The following is a 19,127-nucleotide window of genomic DNA, read 5'->3' on the forward strand; positions in this document are numbered from 1 at the left end:
TGGGACAGTATTGTGCATGGGTGGGTTGGGTCGGGTGGCTTCTTAAATTGTTACCAAGGAGTGTTGAATTTATTTATCTATTGATTTATTTATTTCGAGGTCAAGGTTTAGGTTTATTGACGTAAATGGATTGTGTCTTTTCTGTGCATGTCCTCTATAACCAAGCAGGCATTTTCCATGTGTTTTCGAAGACTCACTAGATGGTTCGCTCTCGTTGCTTCGTGACTTCTTATCGCCTTGGTATTTGAGCATACGTTGCGTGTTAGGCAACAGTTCATGGAGGAATAAAATCGCGTTGAAAATAATGCAAAGTCCCATTCGATGCTCCAGTTGGAAACTGCTGCCGAGACTTTGTCCTTTTAACAAGCGGAACCTATGGTGCAGCTTACGTGGAGGGTGCTGTGCATCAAACGATGGACCACTGCTGAAAAAATGGACAGCCATCAAATAATGCGCATTGTATTTGACATAATATAGACCATCTTGTTTGATGGCTCTCTTATCTCAGTTGTTGGCCATTAAAAGCTGCACGGTATTCTATGGTGCGGTCCGTCGGTGCATTGCATGATTCATGCTCCATTTGGACTTGGAAGGTGGAGCTTGATGTAAAATCTTTTTTGGACTTGGAAGGTTGAGCTTCTTGTTAAATTCTTATTCAAAGGACGTGATCAAGTAGATCTTTGCAAATAGGACCACGAGTTGTATGAGGCTAGCGATTGATCTTGGCTCCTACCGAAGCGGTCCATTGAATCTTGGACATGGCAAGATCTGTCTTATCACTTACAACAAGTATTGATGATATTTTTATTGTCTCCTCTACTCCCCAACTTGATGTCTCTCTTATCCTATAATCCACTTATATGAACTCCTCTCCTTCGGTATTTTCTTTATTCTTGTATTATGTGTAAGTCTAGTATACAGAGTAATCGGTGTACTCGACCTGTGTTTTTGTTTACCATTATCTTGGGCATGCGATCGTAACAATATGGTATCCAGTGGACCAGAAATAGAAAAACATGATGTCAAAGCCAATGATATGATATCCAGCTGCGTACCGAGATGCTTGGTTGTCGAGTTTACAAGGATAATGTTGCCCTAGGTGCCACAGAAGGACTGCAAGAGGGTCCCACCTCATTCCATATTCCAGAGTTAAAAAAGAGGGAGCCACACAAAAGTAGTACCGCATGGCACAATTTTCCTCCTCCAAGCAAGAGTTTGATGACTACTACTTAGTACTTGATCATGTGTTATTTATGTGAAAGCCGGCAAAGAGGGAAATATTTTCATGCATCCGGAAAGGTGAAACTCTTCACTTGGTTTGGCTCTTAAAAAAGAAGCTCCACTCGGGAGGAATCGGATCTATGGGCCATGTGTTTTTTGTAGGGATGGGTAGGAATCCGTCGATCTCTTCTTGTGCGCTATCCTTTTGCCGAGAATTCGCGGAAGCTGCTTCGAAGATCAAGCCGAGGACGAGCTAGAAATATAAGAACGCCTTCTTGATGGGACCGTGGCGGCTAAGATTAAAGATCTTGGGACCTTTGGATTCCACGTAACACGGCAAGATACGCCGAGAAGATAATAAAAATTTAAATATAAATTTATATAATAAAAAATAATTTAAAAAATTAAATAAAAATATATCATTAATAAAATATATTTAATAATTATTGATAATTTTGATTTCAAAATTTTATTAATGAAAAGAAATTCTTTTTTCTAGATTTTTGAGAAAGAGAAGGTATTTCCCTTCTAATACTTTCTTCTTTTAGCAGTGTAGATTCATTTTATCTATATTTACATTTCTCATACAACTATGGCCCACCTATATATCTAATTTGGACATATTTTTTGAAGAGTTATATTTCAAAAAAATATCAGGATTTTTAGGAACACTTTTTTCATGCCCCGACCTACGGCATAGCCATCAACCTTGGCCATTCCTACATCGATCACTCTAGCACCATCTTCATCTCTTACCTCTGATCCAAATATCATTCTTGTTAAAAATACTAGGATTTTGGTGAGTCCGTTTTGCTCGCCTTCTTCCTCACAAGGGCTTAGAGACCGAAGTTCAAGCGCAGCTAGCAGCGCGAAACCACTTGGTAGAGAGAGGCAGATAGCGGCATAGGATCTCTACACGTAGAGAGGTAGATAGCGACGTCGGATCACTAGATAGGAGAGGCTAACGACAACGTGGTGCTTCTTCTGGTTCCGATAGTTGATGTCAGTGAGGAGGCTTCAACCTAAGAGGAGTGCCGCCTCCCCATGGAGAGTGCTGATGATACTGAATGTGTCATTGGATTCCTCCTAATCGAAGGGTGAGAAGGAGAGGTTCATTTCGTTGAACTTGATGCAGTGCTTTTTAGGGGTGGCGATGCCCAGGTGGAAGGCTATAATAGCCTCGAACTCCTTCTAGCGCTTGTGCTAGCGGCGACAAGAGTCTTCACCTTGGTGATCTTAATCAACGGACATTTTCCAAAAGACTACTTCAATGCTTCATTGGCCAGCACGGCATCCCTCATCGAAAGTCCAGCACTCACAATAGCATGGCTTTCTTAAAGTCCCGAATGAGCTCCTTTTCAAGGGTTTTGAGAAGATCCTCACCATAGCCTCGGGCATAGGAATCATGGATCTAGCATTGCTAGCGAGATGCATGGAGCATGATGTGCAGGCCAAATGCCCGTGCATGACCTTTATCACATGTAACGGGCAACTAAAAGTGGTCCATTCGCATACTCAAATTTCTCGGCAATGAGCCCGACCCTCACCTATATAAACTATTCTCAGAAAATCCTCTAGTAAGTGCTCTCGAGCTCTCATACGCTCTTATGTTGTCGCTCTACCACTTTCACAATACTTTCTCTGCTCTTGAGAATCTGTTAGACTTAGGCATCAAAAGATGCCCCACTGGAAAGCGGCCAATATTGGAGTCATCACCATTCGACTATAACGACCACCACTTTGCCACCTCGAAGGCATATTGTGATCTTTGGCCAACCTCTACGTCTAAACTGCCTTAAGTTCAGGTGGGGTAATGGCAATGAAATAATATGGGAAGATGGCTTACCATTGAGAAAGTTTTTGTTGGAAAATATTATGATCCTCTCTTGTAAATGCAGCCTTAGACAGGGCAACCCCCTCTACCCATACCCTTTCATACTCACAATTGGTCCTCTCAGCAGACTGTTAAATAGAGCAGCTCACTTCAATCTTTTTGAAGGGCTTGGAGACCTTAATTTGGACCATTGGTGGGATCAAGATACTTCAATTTGTTGATGACATACATATCTTTGCTATACCTTCTAAAGCAAAAGAAGAATATTTTTGTCCTCAAGATAGCTCTCTACCGTTTTGGATTAGTTTCAGGTCTGTCCATCAACTTTCAAAAGACCTCGATAGCCTTCTTAATTAGGCCCTCCCTTCCTGTGTCTTATTTTGGCCTCTCTCAAAAGCCTAATCGACTCTCCAAATTTGATTGGCTTCCCCTGGTAGCCAAAAGGGAGTTGAAATCTCGATTTAGAATGGGGGCTAGGTGACCCTTATAAATGCCATCCTCCCCACTCTGCCCATTGTTATATGTCCCTTTTCAGACTTCCAGCATGGGCTATCAAAAAAATTCTCTCTCGAGAAGATCCATCCTTCGGAAGAGCTCTGATAATGCTGAAGGGATCTTTTGCAAGATCCACTGCGACAAAGTTTGCATGGCTAGAGAAGAAGGGGGTCTCATTATCGAAAATCTCAGAGATTTCAACCATGCACTGGTTTCCAAATATGGTTAGTGGTTCCTCAAGAAAAGAACCAGACTTTTGGAGAAGGCTATTATCTTTAATTTACTTTGAAAAAGTTGGGCTCTCTCGTTGCTGGAAACATAAAAGAAGGTACTCCGACTTATGGCGAGATATTATCTGTTGCTTGCCCTCTTTTTGGAATAGATCTAAATATATTGCTGGAAATGCTATGGATACTCTATTTTAGAATGGCTGCAAGAACATGGACTCTCCTTGGAATGAATTCTTTCCAAATTTATTTCAGGCCTATCATTCTAAATGAGAGAAACTTGCTTCATTCTTCAACTCAAGATCTCAATGCTGGAACTGTAGATGCTCTTCTCCCCGCACTCCTCAAGCTAGGCTGAATTGGATAATTTACTATCCTTGTTGGCTAATTTTCAGCTTAGCTCTACTCTAGATAATCTTTTTTTGATAAAGAGGGAGGCAAAGCCATGCGGCCTTTATTAGAAAAGAAAAAAGTTATAGAAACTATTTACAAAAGATTTGCACGAAAGAAAAATACAAAAAAGTCATAAAATTATTTTACAAAAGATAGTGGCATATAACTAGACTTGTTAAATTATTAAACAAACTGAACAATCTTATAAGTGATTTGAAGGATCTCTTTATATTCAATGTACAACTATATAAGCTCAGTATTCTGATATGAGTCAATATTTTTCTAAATAAGATAAATCAATGTTCCTCAATGTGCAATGCCAACGTTGCGAGGTTATTCTAAAGTTTGAAATGAGGATCTAGCAGTTTCTTTGAATATAGTTGCTTCTAGCTCAAAATGGTTGATAAGATTTTCTGCAAAACACAATAAATATAATTTGATTTCTTTAAAAAAATTCAAGCATTTCGCTTCTTCCATATTTTGAAGGATCTATGAACCAAATGGAGAAACAGAAGATTCCAACAACCAAGAACTGCAGATCAGTTGATTGCTGCTATCTTCAATAAGAGCATAATCCAGTAAAGGGACCCTAAGCCGAGAACAAAGACCATCCCAGATGGTGGAAAGTACTTTCCTAGAGATCCGTATCCTTTATTGCTACCTTTAGTTAGTCATACTGGAACGAGAGAAATATATAAGATTTTTCTTCATAAAAGCTCCTCTCTTTCTGCTACAGCTATTACAAAGTTTACATCTCTTTAATAATTGGTCGATCCTTTGCAGCCACAAGGAACTAATCGGCTCTATCAAGGTCTGGGAAAAGATCAAAGCATTCTACTTAAGCTTGGACTACTTTCTTCTCCAGATTTACTGTACTCCTAGTGCGATCCTCCTGCCCTTATCTTCTTCTAACAGAGATGTCCTGCTCTTTACTCATGTAGCAACGTATCTTCTTTCCTATTTCTGGCTCTCCCCTTTGCATGTTCTTTGGGAACTCTCTTTCTATATTTGAGCTTTATTTCAATAAAATTTGGGTGATTGCATGGTGCTCTGTCACACAGTCTCCCCATACTTCAAAAAAGAAAAAAAAAGAAGAATGTCCTAAGAACATCTCACGAGAAATCTTGTTATACATTAGCAAAAATTAGGATCAATTGATCAAAAATGCAATTATCGTTCTTTCCTTTTATGTCGGTTTATTTTTTTAACCTCTATCTTGTACATTAAAAGAAAACAAATTGTGCATATGATATTATTACAGCATAGAATTATGCACAATCTCGCTTATTGTAGCATATACAATATTGGATATCACAACTGTCATATATTACATGCCCAATCTTGCTATGATATCACAGTTGTCACATATTACATGCACAATCTTAGTATATCAGCTTAGATCAATCTCCAAAAACTATAATATCTTTTCTATAATTATGAAATTTTATTATTATATTCTACTATATCTTGACGCTCAACTTATATATAAAGCACATCAATGCTATGAACAGTATAAACAATTCAAATCATATGTCCGATATAAAATTTTCAAATAGAAGGGTCATTTGGCAGCTTGAGTATCCGTTGAATTTGGTACACAAGATTCCTTTTGAAAGGTGATTTCTAGTATTCCGATTTTTCTGAAATTTTAGGAACTAAAATTACCCTCTTAAGAAAGAGGTCTTCCTCTGCACTACTAAGTTCTTCCAACCATTAACCATATACATTGTAGATTGGATAAAGTAACCGGGAATCCAAAGGAGCCTATCCTCATTCTTTAGTGAGCTCAGATTTGGGCTGCAATATTGGACCCAACATCAGCCTCTCTTGGGCTAAACTTCGGCTGCACTGGCAAAATAAATTCCAAGCTTAGGGCAAGCTTGGCTCGGGCTAGAATGTCGCTTCTTGAAGCTGGCTTCGGTTCTAGCACAGTATACAGTCGTAACCCAATGATGCTGTCCCATTCCAAACTCAAAAGAAGTGAAACTTGGGATTGGAGTCTGTTTAGCAAATACTCAATAGCCCTTGTAGCCAATCGTGGATCCTCTCTAGAAGCACTTTATTTCTGCTGCAGTGTGGTTAGGTAATCTTCGGAGTGAAAATTTATGTTCCCACTCCACACAATTACATCATTTGCCGCTATATGATTCAAATTATGATGAGATATAATGGAAACAAGGGATTTTAACCTTGGTCATATCTCATCAGAGTTGGAATAGTAAAGGGTTAAAGCCCCTGAGTCTTCCCATGCATCTCATCAAAGTTCAAATTGTAAATAAGCACTGCATGACATGTGAGGATCTAAACTGCATCCTTGGCATGTTAAAAAAGATAAAATAATAACCCTTATTTGCCCAATTCAACCTAGTCTAAATTTATTTATAATTAAATATTAATGGTCAAAATGGTTATTATTTACCATGATTACGGACAATAAGAATATATTTTTTTTCGCTCAACAGAGAATAAAAAGGAGCTGACATGCACATCCGAGTTTAAAATCTTTTTCTTTTTTGTGGTCAAAAATAGGAGGGGGAGGAGAGGAAACCTCAAGCCCCCACTGGCCCCCCTTCCACCAGAGAATGTTCGATGCAGACCGTAAGTTTCCGCATACCCTCTCCGACCCGTGGGTTCCTTACTTACGTATGAGTACGTCACCCAGCGCTACCTCAATCGGTACCGGCAGACCAGTAGCGCTCCTATCGAAAGCGTCTAGGCGTGGGGTATCCGGTCTCCAAATTTAATCGACACCTGCGCGTTTCGAACCTGAACCACTCCGATGAAAACAAAGCCCCGTTCCATCTGTGCTACCACCTTGGTGGCCAAAATCTTTTCTATTGAGATAAACAATAAGAATGTACTAACTGTTATTTCTGTTATACAATAGCTATTGCAATAAAATAGCAACTAAATAATAGATTTTTTTCTGAAAAGCCCTGATAAGGATACGCACAACATAATGGGAGGCATCCAAAATTGTGGTAACTGTCAATATAATTTTTCTCTTCTGTAAATAAGAACCGTTGGAACTCTATCGTCAATATGTGAACATAAAGCCTCTCCTTAATGCATGGGTTGGGAGGGAGCTTTCTCCTTAGGCCGTAACTTTCTTTCTTTGAAATAAGGTCAAAACATCTCTTTCGTTTTAATGCAGGCAACGACAGAGAAATGGAGCATGCATGAACAATGTGGCAGAATAAGCCTAGGCTCAGTCGAGAGGCAGGTAATGACTTCCAGGAGACTGGAGGTTGAGAGCAACGTACAACAGCGGGGCATTTCACATGCAAGTGTTTCCATGCTTCACAACCCATAACAATAGATAGTTTTGTCACACCTCGAACCTAGCACCTAAGCTAGTCCTGTGATACAGCTGCACGGACTCTAGAGCGGTATCCTAAAGATCAATACAAAATCTAAGATAAATAAATTTTCAATAACTCTAAAATTTTAAATCAATAGTTAATAGTCAAATAATCCAACTAAATAAATCCACTATAATCAAACAATTAAACTTGTTCAATTATAAAATATTCAATTATTCATTTGGTATTAGAAAATTAGCTAACAAAAGACTCCATCACTATGAACTTCATGCCCAACCTATTTAAAACTACGCATCTTGTGACTCTGAAAAAAAATAGAACAAATGGATATGAGCTTCTCAGCCCAATAAGAATTTTTTCTATGCACCCATGTCTTTATAATAATAATAATAGATGAGAGATTATCAAATGATTATCACTTATATAAATTCCATGCTATAAAATATTATGATCATAAAACGTTCGTAGCAAACAAAACATCTTTTAGTGCAATAAATCACATCAAATAATTATTTCAAATTAGCATATATTAGATATGATAATATTTAGGTTCTCACATCTAAACTACCACAACTATGCTTCCAACTCGTGGTGGGGCATCAATAACACTACATTTTTGGCCCATAGTGAGACATCAAGAGTATCATATTATATACAAGTACCACATTTCTGGCTTATGGTGGGGCTTTAACAATGTGGCTAGTCTAGAGCAGCACAACCAATCATGTAGATATACAATTTGGTTATATGTTTGTTAAGTAAACATAATTCAAAATTATACTCTCTTGCAAAAAATTGATGCATGTGTCAAGTCTATGCAAACCAGAATCAGTAATATATGAAATATAAGTTCATAAAGAACTACATATACTTAATAGGTAAGTATATAATGAACAATTATCATATACTACATAAAGTAAAATTACTGATAAACAAAATAGCTTTTATATATATAGGCAATTAATATCTGAAAATTTTTAACTCTACTAGTGACAAACTCAACTTAATCTAAACCTAGATTTAAGAACTGGGGTGTGCAATACCCTGGTCAACACTTTCTTTTCCAGATGGATGCTCCTGTATAGAGTTAAAACCATAAAAGGGATGATCGACAGTCCGATACCCTCTACTGGTCACTGGGGGTTCATTACCAATTTCCCTAAATCCCTTCCCTAAAAGAGGAAACAAGAAGGGCTTTCTCTTTCTTTCTCAAAATGAAGTGTAGAAAGGACCATACGAATGGCGTTAGCTAGAGGAGGGCAACCCAGGGCGGTGGTGGCTATGGCAGCAATCCACAGTGGTCACCAAAACATAGCCATGCCTAGCGATGGCAGCCGGTCCGACCGAAAGAAAAAAAAAAAAAAGAGAAACATGAGAGACCCTGTTCCACAAAATTTGGCCACTCGCCGACCTTAATCGGGTCAAAGAAATGCATCTTGGGACACTATGTTGCTCAATGGACCGAGCCCTCGCAACGCTGATGTTTACCTCCACGTTGAAGGTGAAAAAGTCACTCATAGGTGGATCATGCACGAGGCCATTTACAACCTCAACATTTTCAAGCACAACCCTTTCACATTTAGCTACTTATTAATGAAAGCATAGCTTCTTAGTAATGTTTACGTCCATGTTAAATCTTGATGTTTACTTCAGCAGTTGATCAAATTTTATGTTCAGAAGGTAAAAGCTTTCCTTCTACCAGACTGGCTGACGTGCATCCTACCTTGTTATGTTGGGCCAAGCCAAAATAACAACCTCTGGCCAATATGGACTCGGTCGAAAGAATTATGAGCTTTGGCATACAAAGGGAAAGGAATTGCCATATATATGAGTTCTAAAATGGTTTCATGTCGTTGTAATTAAACTTTAAAAGAAATAGATAACTAGGGATTGGCCTACTGACGTTAACACTCAACGCATTTAGATATCGAAATCCAAGAGCATTAGATGGAGCTAGCCTAGTTCAGTTTCTTTATTTCCTTCACTACAGATTAATTTACTTCTAATGCGGGCCACGTCTACTCTGTCTTGGGTGGTCTCCGCGGTGGCTGGATTGTTTGGACCACCGTTTGGAAGAATCAACGATACAGCTATTTGATGTTGACGGCTTCTCCACCTTAATGCATTGAAATTGAGCTACAAAATTATGTATCTTAGAAATATTGGAATAGTACTGTGGTCCCTACAGCAGGACCACATGCCTATTTCTATGGAAGGTGGCCCGGGAGCGCTTGCCGACGTGAGCGGTGTTGAGCAGACGAGGGCTACACATTCCTCCCAGTGCTCGGCATGTCAGGCAGACGAGACAGTGGATTATACAGTGTTTCAGTGTGTGTGGACGAGAAGGGCCTGGAGGCTGGCTCCGGTGCCACAGGAGGTTTGGAGCCGGAGAGACTCTTTCCTACAGACCATCTTGCTTTGGTCTAGCACCCCTCAGATGCGCCGGGTGGCCATAGGAGCAACCTGCATTGCTTACCAGATCTCGTTGGTGCGGAACGCTCGGACCTTCGGAGAGCATGGTCGGTCCCCGAGGCTCGTTTTGGAGCGTTCAGGAGCACAGACAGCTGAGATTATCCAAGCAGGAGGAGATCATGGGCCTTTGATAGCTCGGGATACCTGGAGCTCTCATATTGCTCGGGAAGTGCTCCGTACGGTGTATTTCACCTGGGAACCCCCATCCCCGAGTTTCCTCAAGGTCAATTTTGACGGAGCTGTTTTCGAGGGCGGCAGGAGGGGAGGAGCATGCTTCATCATTAGAGGCCCGAGTTCCAGGGTGGTAGCTGCTGGAGGCTGCTAGATCTTTGATACCTCCGTGCCGGGAGCAGCGCTGCGAGCGGCCTAGACCGGATTATGTCACGCTAGGCAAGCGCTCCGGGCTACCTCGATCATTTTGGAAAGTAACTCAGCCACTGTCATTAGTTGGGTCCAAAAGAACCCCAATGGAGAGGGAGGAGGGGTACACCCCTTACTTCGAGATATTTGGGACATGGTGTGTGACACAGTGGCCTTTCAGGCTAAACATGTATACAAGAGGCCAAAGAGGCAGCGGATTGGGCGGCAGCGTATGTGGCGAACTATTTAGGAGACATCCTGTGGGCAGGGGAGGGAGAATTGCCTAGGGCACTGTGTGATTTATTGTTTGCTGACTATACTAGGTGTATTCGTTCTCGTAATATATGAAATACCTATTTTTTAGCAAAAAAAAAAATCTTGAATCAATCTAAATGCAACTGGGTTTGAACCATTCATCCTTGGCCATGTTTGGATCCAACAACTATAATTGACTGAATGGAATATGTTTAAGAGAAGCAGATCTATTAACCTAAAGATGATTATTCGGCTCGGAGCTGGACAATATATAATTAAAATTGGGGAAAATTGTGACCTCGCTTGAATCTATTGATTGAATTTTTTATGGAACCGAATGCTAGGAATAGGAAAGGCAAGCAGACTTGAATCCATCCTGATTCATTTGCAATCCTTGTTGTTAGTATAAATTTAGGGATCACATAATAACCTACATCACTCATAATATTTTTCTTTATTAGCATAATCTTATATCAACCTATATTATTTTTCTTTGTTAGTATGATATTGTTAAAGTAATTTAGGAATTACGTAATAACCTGTATCATCTATAGTATTTTTTTTATTAGCGTGATGCTATATCAGCCTATATTATTTTTCTTATATGAAATTTGTAACGAGTATATATAACTTCGAATGTAAAGAAATAGATCGATAAAGTCTCTTTTCTCACTCACTTTTTTTCTTATTTTTTTTTTAAAAAAATATTTTAAGACTTTTTTCAATAAAATAGAGGCAAACATCCATGAGGCCGATTTATAATGCCTCGACAAAACATCGATCATGGCTAAGGTTAGACACATTAATAAAGAACTTAATTTTGATTTTTCTTGGCCAGCTTCAATAGACAACATCAATAGGTGAAGAAACTAATTAAGGGATGCATGAAAATTTCTTGGTTCTCCCTATAACTTCGTAACTTAATCTTTACACATGCAATCCCTCACAAATGTTTAATATTTTTGTGTGAATTCCTTGACTTTTCTACTTATGTCCACGTATCTAATAAATTTGTTCACACTTCGAATTCAGTACTTCAGTTGTCCATATATACCGAAACGTGCATCGCGTGCACCTTCAAATCATCATCTGAACCATAAAGATTGCTTTTGTTCTGACGATCGAGCACCACATGCTGCCGCTTCTTGTGGATCCTTCCAATTCTTCCTTCTATTCCCCTTGCAAACTTTAATGCGAAATTAATTGACTCCGAAATTGATCTATCATTGTGGTCCACGAGAGCCAATAATGTTTTTATATGCCTCCAATGACTTGTTGCCAAGACACCAGACATCAACTTTCACCAATAAAATGGCAAAACAAAACAATAACAGTAAGGGTGAAAATGGATTGACATCAGTATTGGGAGAGTTTGTACATACATATGTTTAATCCCATATATGCAATACACTACATAGATCTTAGGTATCTATATAAGGTCAAGGAGTCCAAATAATACCTTCTGGCTAACTTTTGGATGAGGTCTTGAGTTATGACAAATGGTATTGGAGCGGATTTGGCTCATGAATTATGTGAACTAGGGAATATTGCAGTATAGATTTATTGGGGCGGACAATATGTTGTAGTTAATTAGATTTGAACGAATTGTTGTCGTAGCTTTGATTTTGGGTTGATATAATTTTGTCAGACCATAAAACCAATATGAGTTGGCTTCTACTTTGCCAGCCACACATACATTATCACCTCTCTCTCAAATTCATGACTCGTGGATATGGACGCTCACAGCGATTGTCACACCTCGAACCTAGCACCTAAACTAGTCATGTGACATGGCTGCAGGAACTCCAGAGCGGTATCTTAAAGATGATGCAAAATCTAAGATAAACAAATTTTCAATAGCTCTAAAATTTTAAATCAACAACTAATAGCCAAATAATCCAACTAAATAAATCCACTATAATCAAACAATTAAATTTGTTCAATTATAAAATATTCAGTTATTCATTTGGTATTAGAAAATTAGCTAACTAACTAAAGACTCCATCACTCGAACTTCATGCCCAACCTATTTAAAACTACACATCTTGTGACTCTGAAAAAAAAAATACAACAAATGGATATGAGCTTTTCAGCCTAGTAAAAATTTCTACACACCCACATCTTTATAATTATAATAATAAATGAGAGATTATCAAATAATTATTACTTATATAAATTTCATGCTATAGAATATTATGTTCATAAAACGTTTGTGGCAAACAAAACATCTTTTAGTGCAATAAATCACATCAAATAATTATTTCAAATTAGCATATATCAGATCCGATAATATTTAGGTTCTCACATCTAAATTATCACAACTATGTTTCTATATCGTAGCGGGGCATCAATAATACCATATTTTTGACCCATGGTGAGACATCAAAAGTATCATATTTCCGACCTATGGTGGGGCATCAACAAGTACCACAATTTTGGCCCATGGTGGGGCTTCAACAATATGGCTAGTCTAGAGCAGCAAAACCAATCATGTAGATATACAGTTTGGTTATATGTTTGTTAAGTAAACATAATTCAAGATTTTACTCTCTTGCAAAAATTTGATGCATGTGCCAAGTCTAAGCAAACCAAACTCAGTAATATATGATACATAAGTTCATAAAGAACTACATATACTTAATAGATAAGTATATAATGAGCAATTATCATATACTACATAAAGCAAAATTACTGATAAACAAAATAACATATATATAGGTGATTAATGTTTGAAAATTCTTAACTCTACTAGTGACAAATTCAACTTAGTCTATACCTTAATTTAAGAACTGGGGTGTGCAATACTCTAGTCAACACTTTCTTATCTAGATGGCTGCTCCCATATAGAGTTAAATCTAAATATTCAAACCATAAAAGGGTTGATCGACAGTTTGATACCCTCTACTGGATGACCTAGGGTTCACTACCAATTTTTCTATATCCCTCCCCTAAAAGAGAAAACAAGAAGGGCTTTCTCTTTCTTTCTCAAAATGAAGGGTAGAAAGGACTCTACGAATGGTGGTAGCTAGAGGAGGGCAATCCAGGGCGGTGGTGGCTATGGCAGCAATCCGTAGTGGTGACCAAAACATGGCCATGCCTAGCGATGGTGGCCGGTCCGACAGAAAGAAAAAAAAAGAGAAACCGGGGAGACCCTGTTTCACAAAATTTGGCCACTCGCCGACCTTAATCGGGTCAAAGAAATGCATCTTGGGACTAAAAAGAGGGTTGCAAGCCCAATTCATAACTTGGTTGTTCAATGGACTGAGCCCTCGCAGAACTGATGTTTACCTCCACGTTGAAGGTGAGAAAGCCACTTATAGGTGGATCATGCAGGAGGCCATTTACAACCTCAACATTTTCAAGCACTCTGTCTTGGGTGGTCTCCACGGTAGCTGGATTGTTTGGACCGCCGTTTGGAAGAATCAACGATATAGCTATTTGATGTTGACGGCTTCTCCACCTTAGTGCATTGAAATTGAGCTACAAAATCATGTATCTCAGAAATATTGGAATAGTACTGTGAATTGAATATGAACCTGAATCAATCTAAACCCAACCGGGTTTGAACCATTCATCCTTGGTCAGGTTTGGATCCAACAGCTACAATTGACTGAATGGAATATGTGTAAGAGAAGCAGATCTATTAACCTAAAGATGATTAGCCGGATTTGGGGAAATTGTAACCTCGCTTGAATCTATTGATTGAATTTTTTATAGAACCGAATGCTGGGAATAGGAAAGGCAAGCAGACTTGAATCCATCCTAATTCATTTGCAATTCTTGTTGTTAGTATAAGTTTAGGGATCATGTAATAACCTGCATCACTCATAATTATTTTTTTTATTAGCATGATCTTATATCAACCTATATTATTTTCTTTGTTAGTATGATATTGTTAAAGTGATTTTAGGACTCACGTAACAACCTGTATCATCTATAGTATTTTTCTTTATTAGCATGATGCTATATCAGCCTATATTATTTTTCTTATATGAAGTTTGTAACGAGTATATATAACTTCTGAGATGTGGCGAATGTAAAGAAACAAGCCTATATAATCTCTTTTCTCACTTATTTTTTTTCTTATTTTTTTCTTTTTCTACAAACATTTTAAGACTTCTTTGAATAAAATAGAGGCAAACATCCATGAGGCCGTTTTATAATGCCTGGACAATACATCAATCATGACTAAGCTTAGACAAATTAATAAAGAACTTAATTTTGATTTTTCTTGGCCAGCTTCAATAGACAACATCAATAGGTGAAGAAATTAATTAAGGGACGCATGAAAATTTCTTGGTTCTCCCTATAACTTCGTAACGTAATCTTTACACATGCAATCCCTCACAAATGTTTAAAATTTTTGTATGAATTCCTTGACTTTTCTGTTTATGTCCATGTATCTAATAAATTTGTTCACACTTCGAATTCAGTACTTCAGTTGTCCATATATACCGAAACGTGCATCGCGTGCACCTTCAAATCATCATCCGAACCATAAAGATTGCTTTTGTTCTGACGATCGAGCACCACAAACTGCCGCTTATTGTGGATCCTTCCAATTCTTCCTTCCATCCCCTTGCAAACTTTAATGCGAAATTGTCTCTGAAATTGACGCTGAAATTGATCTATCATTGTGGTCCACGAGAGCCAATAATGTTTATATGCCTCCAATGACTTGTTGCCAAGACACCAGACATCAACTCTCACCAGTAAAATTGCAATACAAAACAATAAGAGTAAGGGTGAAAATGGATTGAATACAGATAATTGGACATCAGTATTGTAAGAGCATGTATATATGGGCATATGTTTAATCCTATATAGACGATACACCACGTAGATCTTAGGTATTTATACGAGGTCAAGGAGCCCAAATAATACCTTCTGACTAATTTTTGGATGAGGTTGTGAGTTATAACAAATAATATTGGAGCAGATCTGGCTCATGAGCTATGGGAACTAGAAAATATTACGGTATAGGTTTATTGAGGTTGACCATATGTTGTAGTTAATTAGATTTGAACGAATTTTTGCTGTAGCTTTGATTTTGGTTAGATTTATAGGTCGTAGAACCCAAATAATACTTTCTAGTTAGTTTTTATATTAGTTATGAGTTGCGGCAAATGATATCAGATCGGACTTGGCCTAGGCCTATATGGACTAAAATTTACTATAGCACGAATTCATTGAGATTGATCACGGGCCTATAGTCATGCTTATTATTAGATTTGAATGAATTTCTATTCTTAGCCTGATGAGAATATTAGGGCTTAAACGGGGAAGTATGTAAGTACCCGTGCAAGCGCCTTCTCGCTAGCCTTTGGATAAGGTTCTAGATTGTGAAAAATATATTCATCTTTATGTTTGTTTATAATTGCCAAATAGCGATAAGATATTATTCAGATACAAAATTTGGTATTCATGTTATTTTTGAAACAGACATATGGATATTAACCGGATGGTCAAATATATATTTTGACCATCAAATTAAAGAGTTTACTCAATTGAAGAAAAATAAAATCATAAATATATTACTATAATTTTTTATTTTTATTAAAAAATGTAAATATTATATATAATTAAATAAAATTATAAGGTAAATACTATATAAAATTTAATAAGATTATAAATAAAAATAATTGTCTATGATTTATTATATATATATATATGGATAAATTAAAGGATCCGAACGTAGTGTGAATCAAGAACTCTTGCTAGGATTGTCGTATTTGCACCCAAAACAAAAAGTTAAAAAGCCCCTTTCAAGTCCGGCATCTCAAGGTTAACAAACCTGGCCCCAGCAACTCTTCCCCGTAACATTTTGAGTCTTTATAAGCATCCGTCCAACCTAGGCAGATTTGTTGCAGATACACTACTGTTCTGAGGAACCATTCTTCGTGGGAAGATTATGGCGTCTCTGGATTCCTCAATAACCTCGTCCTTTGATGAGCAACGATGGGTGATCCAAATTCGTAATACCTTTGACGAGAAGGACGAAGGGGATGTCCGAATCCCTGTCTCGGTCTTCAGCGTCCCCAAGACATTACTCTCCACCAAGCCTGAAGCCTACGTCCCCCAGCTCTTTGCACTCGGGCCGTACCACCATTTGCACCCCCATCTCTATGAGATGGAGCGGTACAAACTCGCCACAGCCAAGAGGACACAGAAGCGGCTCCAAAAACTCAAACTCGAACAAGCTGTGGAACACCTCATGAAGAAAGAACGCAAGATTAGATCCCACTACCATAGGTGTCTTCTCATCTCCTCTATATAGTTATTTACGACTTTAATTATTCCAGTGCCTGCTATTTTATACCTGTCATTTTTGGGTGCTTACTATTCTGATCTTTGTGCTTATAATGTTGTTTAGGCACCTTGATTTGAGTGGAGAGACTCTAGCATGGATGATGGTTATTGATGCATCCTTCTTGCTCGAGTTCCTTCGCAACTACGCCGATGCAGAGGGAAAGGCCTTCAAGAAGGTGCCATCAATGTCCCATATGGTGGACGCTGCAAGGATGAAGTTGGCCTATAATTCTATCCTTAGGGACATCGTGATGCTTGAGAACCAGATACCTCTCAATCTAGTAAGAAACATCCTGCGACTTCAGAGCACTTCAAACGAAATAGCTGATAGTCAACTCTCGACGATGCTGATAGGGTTCGTTAAGGAGGTTTCTCCATTTAAGGTGATGGATAACTTATCAAGCATTGACACTAAAAGGTATGCACACTTGTTGCAACTGCTCTACTCTGTCGTCGTTCCAAAGGTCAAGGAAGAAAGCGAAACCAATGAAATCGAAGACCACGTCGATGTCCCTCAGTCAAATGGGGAGAAGCCCCCGACAGATCCAAGCTATGTGAAGAAGCTCTTTAATTCAGTTTGGAGTAGGGCATCAGATTCAAATATCGTGAAAAATCTCATTAAAAAGCCCTTCAAGTTCATAGTGAAGGTTCCCTGGAAGATCATCTCCCATCTACCAGGGATCTCGATCTTGGCCGCTCCCATCGAAAATCTGCTCTTCAGTGGAGATGGAAAATCCGAAGATGAAGAATCTGGTAACAGACCTCCTTTGGTTGAAGAGATCATGGTCCCTTCAGTGACTGAGCTCACAAAGGCCGGTGTCAAGTTCTCACGAACCAGCGGGGACTTAACGACGATCGCGTTCGATGTGAAAACTGCCACTCTTCATCTCCCTACTGTGAGTTTGGACATCAACACTGAGGTCCTATTGAGGAATCTTGTAGCATATGAGACGTCGGTCGAGTCGGGGCCGATGGTTTTCACTCGATACACTGAGTTGATCAGTGGGATTATCGACACCGAGGAGGACGTGAAGCTGTTAAGGCAAAAGGGGATCATCTTGAACCGGATGAAGAACGATGAGGAGGTGGCAAATCTTTGGAATGGGATGAGCAAATCAGTGAGGTTGACGAAAGTGGCCTTCATAGACAAAGTGTTGGTGGATGTGAACAAGTTTTATGGCAGTCGGTGGAGTGTTAAGAGCCGGAAGTTCGTGAAAACCTATGTGTTTGGGTCGTGGCAGATCCTTACGCTTCTGGCCACCGTTCTGCTGCTGCTTTTGACGTGCGTACAGGCCTTCTGCTCGGTCTATAGCTGTGGAAATCATTTGTCCGTCATCACAGACACGAATGCCGGGGGAGGAGGAGACTGAAATGCTACTTAATTTGCATGGTTCCAGTAGTACAACTTGCATGTACAACTTATATATAATTTGTGTGTAAGCCAAATGAATTTAGCTTGTCTGTAGGCATCGTTTTTGGCATTCCAGGTTCAGATCTTGGGATGCAATTCCTGTAGAACTTCTTAAAATATATATTTTGCTAGTAAATAGTGATTTCTCAAAGTTTATATATTAGATTTTCCTTATTTCTTGGGGTCTTGTATATGTAGTTCCCCGATTTATTGGATTAAAACATTCTTGTACTAATACGTGCTAATAATATGCTTTTGTCTTGGTGGTGTCCATCTATTATTGGTTCTCAATCGAAAGTAATATAGAAGTAAACTATAGAGCTGTTGGATCGTGATATATATATATATATATATATATATATATATATATATATATATATATATATATATATATATATATCAAATACAACTGTGGACAAGGATCACTTACGGCATGCGTACTGGAGCTTTACAAATGAATGGCTTTCTACAGTTTGAATTTCAAACAGAGAATAGATGAAGCCCGTCATATATAGCTTAAAGAAATAAGGAATCATCTAGGCGGGATATATGGATTTTGGGAACCTGTAATAGACTAATAATAGATAAAGAGAAGTGTTGACACGTAACCTTATCTTTGTTGTTCGTTCGTTTTCGGGGACCGCAATCTATCACCTTTGTTTTACCTGCTATTTTTGTGTGGTTGCAAATTGGAAGTTGAGACCACATGGCCTAGCCGCAGCCAAACTAGCATTCTGCGAGAAAATAACAATCTTAATTGACATTTTCACTACTCATCAGATAAAATGATAATCTTTAATTTATAACTTCACCTTCAAAATATATAC

At 38.5% G+C, this 19,127-nt stretch overlaps 1 protein-coding gene across 1 annotated transcript; it reads left to right on the top strand.

Moving 5' to 3' along the window:
* The first annotated feature begins 16,387 nt into the window (after nucleotides 1-16,387).
* Nucleotides 16,388-18,474, top strand: LOC148714538 (putative UPF0481 protein At3g02645). The gene is made up of 2 exons (XM_088715192.2): nucleotides 16,388-16,832; nucleotides 16,954-18,474. Exons 1-2 carry the CDS (start codon nucleotides 16,492-16,494, stop codon nucleotides 18,257-18,259), a joined length of 1,647 nt encoding a protein of 548 aa, XP_088571318.1. The 5' UTR covers nucleotides 16,388-16,491; the 3' UTR covers nucleotides 18,260-18,474.
* The last annotated feature ends 653 nt before the right edge of the window (nucleotides 18,475-19,127 follow it).

The sequence above is a fragment of the Phoenix dactylifera genome, chromosome 2 (genome assembly GCF_051530095.1).
Source record: "Phoenix dactylifera cultivar Ajwa chromosome 2, Ajwa_hap1_PhDact_Kaust_v1.1, whole genome shotgun sequence".
Classification (NCBI taxonomy): domain Eukaryota; kingdom Viridiplantae; phylum Streptophyta; class Magnoliopsida; order Arecales; family Arecaceae; genus Phoenix; species Phoenix dactylifera.